The 9,130-nt window shown below is 49.3% G+C and overlaps 1 protein-coding gene across 2 annotated transcripts in view; it reads left to right on the top strand.

The window, feature by feature from the left end:
• Nucleotides 1–229: 229 nt before the first annotated feature.
• Nucleotides 230–9,130, top strand: part of NLRP1 (NLR family pyrin domain containing 1) — a 31,726-nt gene continuing 22,825 nt past the window's right edge. For both annotated transcript variants that reach the window (XM_059381125.1, XM_059381126.1), the window contains exons 1-4: nucleotides 230–371; nucleotides 661–986; nucleotides 1,530–1,682; nucleotides 4,278–4,481. In XM_059381125.1, coding sequence (XP_059237108.1) covers nucleotides 704–986; nucleotides 1,530–1,682; nucleotides 4,278–4,481 — 640 coding nt within the window. In that variant the 5' untranslated portion in view covers nucleotides 230–371; nucleotides 661–703. The remainder of the gene's footprint in view (nucleotides 372–660; nucleotides 987–1,529; nucleotides 1,683–4,277; nucleotides 4,482–9,130) is intronic.

Below are 9,130 nucleotides of genomic sequence, written 5' to 3'. Positions count from 1 at the left end.
GCTGGGGACAGGCTCCCTGGCCCGGCCCGAGTGGCTTGGGAAGGAGTTCCCCTGGTGACTCACGGGCCCCCACCCATCCCAAGAGGCCACACCCTGGCTGCTGAGTGGGAGAGGCACTGGGTGCCACGTGGGTCTTGGCCCCACCCCACCCTGGGGGCGGGGCCCCTCTGGGCCCAGAACCATTTGAGGAGGTGGCCCCTCCCCTGTCCCGGGCACACCCAGCCTGGTTTCCTCTGTGGGGGTTTGTGGCTTCGGTTCTCACCCTGGCTCTTCTCTGTGGACCGTGTCCCACGGCCAGGAGGGGCCTGCAGGGGGCCTGGGAGCTCTTGGCTCTGAGCTCAGTCAGGCGAGGACCGCCAGGAGCAGAGAGGGTGAGTGTCTCTGGCATATCCGTCCACTCTCCTGGCCCACCACAGCCCACTCCAGCGCCCTGATGGAGCGCGGAGCTCCTTCTTGGTGGGGGGGGGCTTTCCTCCCTCTCCCCCCACCCCCACCCCCTTGCTCTCCGCAGAGGCTCTGGGGTTCACACAAGGGGGTTCCGAGTGCTGTGTAGGAGTCTGCCAGGTGCAGAGGAATGGTCGCAGTGGGGGACAGGGGAGGGACAAAGAGGAAGGGACGCCACTGTCCTCCCTCTGCCTGACGCCCCCCTGCACCCCCCAGCCCTGCCCCGGTGGACAACCCGAAGGGCGTCCGCAGAACAGAGATGGCCAGCGGAGTCCAGTGGCGGCTGGCCCGGTACCTGGACATGTTGGGGAAGGAGGAGCTGAAGGAGTTCCAGCTTCGGCTGCCTGAGAAGCCCCTCGGCAGGCCCCGGCCCCACCTCACCTCGGCTTGTGGGCAGCAGCCCGGGGCCCTGGAGGTGGCCTCACAGCTGGTGGCTCAGCACGGGGAGCAGCAGGCCTGGGACCTGGCCCTGCACACCTGGGAGCAGATGGGCCTGAGCCAGCTCTGCGCCCAGGCCCGGGCAGAGGCGGCCTTGATGTCAGGTGAGCACAGAACCCCCCTCTGTCCACAGGCCTGGCCCCTGACCCCCGGGGGACCCCCACCCTGGAGCCCCCTCCAGGCCTTCCTCTGGGCATCGACTCTGGACCCTTCTCCTGGCCAAGTGCATTTCTAGGCCCAAACAGGTTCCCCAGGGCGCCTGGGGGGAGGGGCTGACATCCTAGATGGAGGAGGGAGGCCCACGAAGGGGCTTGGCACCAGCTCCCAGGTGCGCTCCCAGGTGCACATGCTCAGCTGCGCTGACAGTGTAGACCCCGGAGCTGCACAGGTGTTAACCCCGCAAGCCCCATCCCGCCTCTGCCTGTTCAGACTGTGAGAGCGATCACGGTCTCGTCCGCGGGAAACATTTAGCACAGAGCCTGGCACCTCGTGAGGGCCCCAGAAATCCGGTCTCCCAGCTCACGGGGTCCCTGGCCTCTCTGGGCCTCTCCCGGTGCAGTCAGCAGAGCGGCTCCATGCCCAGAGCCTCAGTGCCCAAGTCCTGGCCCGCCCGGCGACAAGCCCCCACCTCTGTCTGCTGCCCGCAGGGGAGGGTTCCTCGTTGCCCTGCTCCCCGGGCGCACCCAGCATGCAGTCCCCCAGCGGGCCCACCTCCACCGAGGTGCTGTCGTTCGTCCAGGACCCACCCACCACGAGTTCAAGACAGCCGCCGGGCACATCCAGATGCTTCCTTCAGAACCGTAAGCCTGGCCTGGGACCTCCTGCTGGTTCCACCCAGATGAGCCTGAGGCCACTCAGGGCTCTGGGTGGAGCAAAGGGGAAGGCAGCAGGGTGGGGGAGCCAGGCTGGGTGGCGGAGGCGGGCGGCCTGGAAGTGATCTTCTGGAAGGTTCCAGCACTGAGGTGACAGCCTGTTCCAAGCGAGAGATGGGGACAGGAGACCCAGGCGGGGCGGGCTGCGCATTACCGGGCCGGAGCTTCATGGGCAACACAGCCCTTCCCCAGGTGGAGCTTAGCAGGTTGTCTTAGGACTGAAGAGCCTCAGGGCCACGGTGGTCTAGAAGGTTCCATGGTGGATGATCCCCAGAGGAGGCCAGGCTCATTCCTCAGCCCCCGTAGTCCCCTCTCCTGACATCTCATATTTCTACTTCCACCATCCTGAGTCACCTAGGCCAAAAATCTTTTTTTTTTTTCTTTTTAAGATTTATTTATTTTAAGAAGGGGGCAGGGGGGTAGGATCAGAGAGGAAGAATCTCGAGCAGGCTCTGCACCAGGCTCAAGCAGACAACCCTGAGATCACGACCTGAGCCAGAATCAGAGACACGCTCACCCGAGAGTCCCATCCGGGAACTCCTGCCCAGGCTTCAGATCGTAACCCTGCCTCTTCCCCTTCTCATCTGGGCTCTGAGAGGCCCCTCCGCCCAGTGTGGAAGCACTGGTCCATGCTCACGCAGCGCTTGCAGACAGACCCAGGGCTGGAACCTGGAACCAGCCATCCCTGCTGCCGCTCTGTGGAAGTCCCCGTTGCTGATCTCGCAGTGCCTCGGCTTTCCCTCCCCTGGTGCCCAGCGTCCCTCTCCTCTCCCGAGCTTGAGCTCCAATGCCCTCCTTTCCCTGACACCTGCTCTCTGTGTGACCGAAGCAAGTCACTTCATCCCCACCGTGTCCCTGCTTCCCCCTGAGCCTTCACGCTCCTCAGTGCAGCTCTACTGACAAATGGTGTTGGGGGGGTTAGACCGGTCCCATGTCCCCCCACAAAGGCCTTCTGGTGCCCCCACCAGCATCCATCTCCCCGCTCTGCCCCATGCAGCACCTGGTTCCACTGTTTCTCCCCTGATGACCAGCCGCCCTGTCCCAACTTGCTGGCCCTGTACGTTTAGATGCTGCCTGCTAACTACTTGTCCTATAAATGAGGCTCCTGACCCCACCAAGTGGCTTCTCAGCGTCTCTCTACCTAATGCCGGAAGGAAGTTCCAGGCCAGCTACTAAGAGGATAAAGCTGTGTCTCTATCTTTATGATTCTTTTTGGTAATCATTTTATTGAGACAGAACTCACCCATTTAGAGTGTCCAACTCAGTGGTTGCCATCATCAATGTTAGAAGATTTTCATCACCCTCTAAAAGAACACTTTACCCACATTCTCTAAAATAAAAAACACCCTACCCACTCCCGAGAGAAGCGAAAACATACCTTCACGTAAAAACGTGTCTGTGAATTTTCATTGTACCATTACTCAGCAAAGGCAAAAACCATCAACAGCCCAAATGTGTATCCTCTAATGGACCAGTGAACTACAGCTTCCACATACACAGAAGTTAGGTTCCCGTGAAAAAAGGAAGTACTAGTATTAACCACACCACGGATAATGCTCAAATAATAATGCTTAATAGTAATAATGCTTGATAAGTTAAAGAAGCCAGTAAAAATGACCATACAGCATGGAATTCAACTTATATGGGATGTCTAGGCAAATTTAGAGAGGTAGAAAGTAGGTTCGTGGTTGACTATGGTTGGAGGAATGGGGGAGACGTAGATGACCTTGAAAGGGTAAGGTGGGTTCTTTTAATCTTTGTGGTTTTATTTTTTTTAATATTTTTATTTATTTATTTGACAGACAGAGATCACAAGCAGGCAGAGAGGAGGAAGGAGGCGCCCTGCTGAGCAGAGAGCTCGATGCGGGACTCGATCCCAGGACCCTGGGATCATGACCTGAGCCGAAGGCAGAGGCTTTAACCCACTGAGCCCCCCAGGCACCCCAATCTTTATGGTTTTAAATCTGAGATTAGCAACACCCATCCCAAAGGACTGTATCGAGAGCTCAGAACAGAGGGTCCTGACATAAAGGGATGCTCAGGGGGGCGCCTGGGTGGCTCAGTGGGTTAAGCCTCTGCCTTCGGCTCAGGTCATGATCCCAGGGTCCTGGGATTGAGCCTCGCATCGGGCTCCTTGCTCACCAGGGAGCCTGCTTCTCCCCAGCTGGCCACTCCTCCTGCCTGTGTTTTCTCTCTCCTTCCCCACTGTGTCCAATTTTTTTTTTTTTAAATTTTAAAAAAAAAACATCAAGGGGTGCCTGGGTGGCTCAGTCATCAAGATTCTGCCTTCCGCTCAGGTCAAGATCTCAGGGTCCTGGGATTGAGCCCCGCATTGGGCTCTCTGCTCAGTGGGGAGCCAGCTTCCTCCTCTCTCTCTGCCTGCCTCTCTGCCTACTTGTGATCTCTCTCTGTCAAATAAATAAATAAAATCTTTTAAAAAATTTAAAAAAAAAATTTTTTAATAAAATTAACAAAAAAGGGATGCTCAGTATTTGGCAATTTCCTTCCTGTCTTCCCCCCCAGGATACCCTTCCTTTTCCTTTAACCGAGTCCTTCCATGTTCCTCAAACCAAAAGTCACTACTCCAGGAGTCACCAAGTGCTCCCACGTCCACCACAGTCCTGGAGGACTGGGTGCCCCCACCACAGTTCAGCCGCAAGCCCAGAAAGCAGGAGGCTCCCAGAGCTGAGTGGCTCCTGGTTGAAATGTCTGGAGAGCACAGCAAAGGTAAGGTCCCTGCAGAGCTCCTGGAGAGGACAGGAGGGGCTGAGGCACGGGTCGGGCCAGACAGGCAGGCTGAGCACAGAGGATCTCAAGCACATTCGAAACCCCTCTCCAGAAAACCCCGCTGGCTGGCGTCCCTCCATCGGGCTAAGCCACCATTTCTAGGCGGCCCTTGGAAATTACAATGCAGGTGCTTTACCCAGTGCAGGAAACACATCAGGCTCTGTACCCAGTGTGGGGCACAGCTGCTCAAATGTCACAGCCCCTCCCTCCATGGGGTCGAGACCCTTGTCGCCCATCGTGGAGATGAGAAACACAGGACTCAGAGAGGGAAGACTGCAGGTTCCTGGAGACAGGGGTGGGTTTCAGCCTCTGTGGTCTCCCTGATGCCAGAGTCCACACCTTTAAGCCCCACATCACGCTCTCTCTGCCGTGTGGGCAACAGGGACAGTCAGGCTCACAGGCTCCTCATGCCACCCAGGGTCTTAGCCGCTGCCAAGACATACCTTTAGAACTGACCCTAATGCTCAGAGATGCCTCCTGAAATCTGAGAGATGTTAAGAGGAAAGGATTCTTTCTGCACCCAGGTAGGAGTGAACTTGTGGAATTCAGGGTCCTGGAATGTGTGTGGCCCAGGCTGAGAATGTATTGACCGACTTGATAAGTTATGCTGCCTTCTATTTAGAAGGGGAGGGAGGGAGGGAAGGAGAGAAAGAAGGAAGGATTAGAGAACATTTTACAGAAACATACCAATGCAATAACCTTAAAATGAAGCAAGCATGAAAGCCATGAGGATGAATTACTTGCAAATAATTATTGATTTTGAGCATCCTAGCAACCAAGGAGAAAAGGGAAATGTAATAGGGTTACACAATGCAGCTTACTCAGTAGAAAAGACCAAATCAAAAGAAACACATTTTTCCCTGATTCTAAATTCTTTATTTTCTCCAGCTTTATTAGAGTAGATCTGGCAAATAGAATCGGATTTAAAGTGTACAAAGTGACAGTTTGATAAATTTATGCATTGTGATGTGATCACCATGAGTGATCAAGTTAACGAACACATGCATCACCTCCCATACCTGTGTGTGTGTGTGTGTGTGTGTGTGTGTGTGTGTGTGTGTGTGTGTGAATCCTTGAGATCTAGTCGCTCCACGAATTTCCAGTATGAACCACACTAGTCTTAACTATAGTCGCCAGGCTGTACATTAGACCTTCAGAACTTAGTCATCTTATAACTACAACTTGTACCCATCAAAAAATGTCTCCCCATTTCCCACACCCCCAGCCCCTAGCCACCAACATTCTGCTCTCTGCTTCTATGTGCTTGACTTTTGGATTTTTGTTTTTTGTTTTTTGTTTTATGTTGCACATCTGAGTGGTACTCTATATCTGTCTTTCTCCCTCTGACTTATGTCACTTAGCATGATACCCCCCAACCTCATCTGTGTTGTCACGGATGGCAGAATTTCCCTTGTTATGGCTGAATTATATTCCACTGTATATATGTGCCTCATTTTCTTTATCCACTCATCAGCCAGAGGACACCTAGGCTGTTTCCATGTCTTGGCTGCTATGAATAATGCTGCAACAGACATGGGGAGGCAGGTGTCTCTTCAAGAAACCGATCTTTATTTCCTTTGGATAAATACCCAGATGTGGAATTCCTGGATCATATGGCAATCCTATTTTTAATTTTTTGAGAAAGCTCTATACTGTTTTCCACAGTGGCTGCACCAACTTACATTCCCACTGACAGTGTGCGGGAGTCCCTCTTCTCCACATGCTCGCCAACCCGTTACAGCCTGTCCGGCTGAAGATAGTTTTCAGACAGATGTCAGGTGCCACCGGTGTGCATTTCCCTAATGATTAGTGGTGTTCATTCGCACATCCTCTTTAAAAAAAAAAAAAAATCTGTTCAGGTCCTTTGCTCATTGTTTGTGTTTGTTTTTGTTTTGCTGTTGAGTTGTATGAGTTCTTTATATATGTTTTATATTAACCCCTTACCTGATGTGTGGTTAACAATGTGCCCCCTTTCCACAGGTTGCCTTTTCATTTTATCGATCATTTTGTTTGCTGCATAGAAGCATTCTAGTTTGATGTAGTCCCACTTCATATTTTTGTTTTTGTTTCTTTTGGTGTCATATTTTGCTTTTGTTTCTTCTTTTGTTTGCTTTTGTTTCATATTTTTGCTTTGTTTCTTTTGGTGTCATATCAAAAAATGATTGTCGAGATCAATGTCAGGGGCCTTTCCCCTCAAATTTTCTTCTAAGAGTTTTATGCCTTCAGATATTACGTTTAAGTTTTTAATCCATTCAGTGTTAATGTCTGTGGGTGCTGTAAGGTGGGAGTCCAGTTTCATTCTCTTGCACACAGACGTCCAGTTTCCCAACATCATTCATTGAAGAGATGATCTTCTCATTGAGTATCTCAGCTTCCTTGTCAAGTATCACTGACCATATATGCAGGGTTTATTTCTGGGCTTTCAATTCTGTTGTATTAATCTCTGTCTGTTTTTTCCGCCAGTACCATACTGGTTTTTTTGTTTGTTTGTTTGTTTGTTTGTTTGTTAAGTGTGATGCCTCCAGCTTTGTTCTTTTTTCTCAAAATTGCTTGGGCTATGAGGTTTTTGTGATTTCATAAGAATTTTAGGATTGCATTTTTTCATATGCATGAAAAATGCCATTGGAATTTTGATAGGGTTTGAACTGAATCTGTAGATTGCTTTGGGTCATGTGAACATTTTACAATATTAATTCCTGTAATCCAGGAACATAGAATATCTTTCCATTCATTTGTGTCTTGTTCAATTTATCAGTATGTTATGGTTTTCTATGTACAGGCTTTTCACCTCCATGGTTGAATTTATCCCTGAGTATTTTATTGTTTTTGATGCAAGGCAAGTGTCTGTTTCAGATAGTTCATTGTTAGTGTATCAAAATGCAACTGATGTTTCTATGTTGATTTTGTATCCTGCAAGTTTACTGAATTCCTTTATCAATTCTAGAACATTTTGGTGGAGTCTTTTACAGTTTCTATCTGTAAGATCATGCCACCCGTATACAGAAACATTTTACTTCTTAATGATTTGGGTCCCTTTTATTTTTTTGCTTGCCTAATTGCTCTGACTGGGACTTCCAGTAACACGTTAAAAAGAAGTGGTGAGGGGGCACCTGGTGGCTCTGCCGGTCAAGCATCTGACTTTTAATTTCAGCTCAGGTCAAGATCTCAGGGTTGTGAGATTGAGCCCATGTCAGACTTTGTGCTCAGCAAGGAGTCTGCTTGAGATTCTCTCTCTCCCTCTCCCTCCCCAAAATAAATAAGTCTTGAAAGAAAGAAAGAGAGGGAGGAAGGGAGGGAAGGGAGAGAAAGAAAGAAAGAAAGAAAAGAAAAGAAAAGAAAAGAAAAGAAAAGAAAAGAAGTGGTGAGATTGGGCATCCTTGTCTTGTTCTTGATCTCGGAGGAAGAGGTTTAGCCTTTTGTCCTTGAGTGTGATGAGTGTGATGAGCTTCTCATATATGGCCTCTGCCATGCTGAGTATGTTCCTTCTATACCCAGTTTGTTGAAAGTTTTTATCATGAAACAAAAAGTTGAATTTTGATAACTGCTTTTTCTGTATCTACTGATGATCATATAATTTTATACTTGATTCTATTAACGTGGTATATCACATTTATTGATTTACCTGTGTTGATCCATCTTTGCATCCCAGACATAAATCCCACTTGGCCATGGTATATGATCCTGTGCTCTTGAATTGGATATGCTGGCATTTTGTTGAGGATTTTTGCATGTATGTTCATCAGGGATGTTGGGCTGTAATTTTCCCTTTTGTAGCATTCTTTTTTTTTTTTAATTCTTTATTTATCTGACAGAGATCACAAGTAGGCAGAGAGGCAGGCAGAGAGAGAGGAGGAAGCAGGCTCCCTGCAGAGCAGAGAGCCCGATGTGGGGCTCCATCCCAGGACCCTGGGATCATGACCTGAGCCGAAGGCAGAGGCTTAACCCACTGAGCCACCCAGGTGCCCCTTTTTGTAGCATTCTTGCCTGACCTTGTTATCAGGGCAAAACTGGCCTCATAACGTGACATGGGAAGTGGCTACCTACTCTTCCTTTGGAAGAGTATGAGAAGGATTGGCTTTAATTCTTTAAATATTTTGTAGAATTTATCAAGTGAGACATCAGGTTCTGGGTGCTCTTTGTTGGGGAAATTCTTAATTACTGATTCAATCCCCTTTCTAGTTAAAAGTCTGTTCATTAGTTGTGTGTCTCTAGGGATTTATCCATTTCTTCTAGGTTGCCCAGTTTGTTGGTGTCTGATTACTCAAAGCAACCTTGTCTCCTCAATTTCATTAGAAATTGATTTTATTTATTTGAGTCTTCTCTCTCTCTCTTTTTTTTTTTCTTGGTCGAGCTAAATGTTTGTCAATTTTGTTTATCTTTTAAAAAATAAGCTTTAAGTTTGGTTTGATTTTTGCTTTCCTAGCCTCTCATTTATTTCTGCTCTGGTCTTCGTTATTCCCTTTCTTCTGCTAATTTTGGACTTAGTTTGCTTTCCTTTCTCTAGTTTCTTACAGTGTAAACTTGGGCTGTTTGTTGAGACCTTTCATTCTTCTTTATGTACGCATGTGTCACTGTAAACTTCCCTCTTA

The sequence above is a fragment of the Mustela nigripes genome, chromosome 16, assembly GCF_022355385.1.
Source record: "Mustela nigripes isolate SB6536 chromosome 16, MUSNIG.SB6536, whole genome shotgun sequence".
NCBI classification, from domain to species: Eukaryota; Metazoa; Chordata; class Mammalia; order Carnivora; family Mustelidae; genus Mustela; species Mustela nigripes.
Note: the sequence above shows the minus strand (reverse complement) of the source record. Positions and strands in the feature narration are given on the sequence as shown.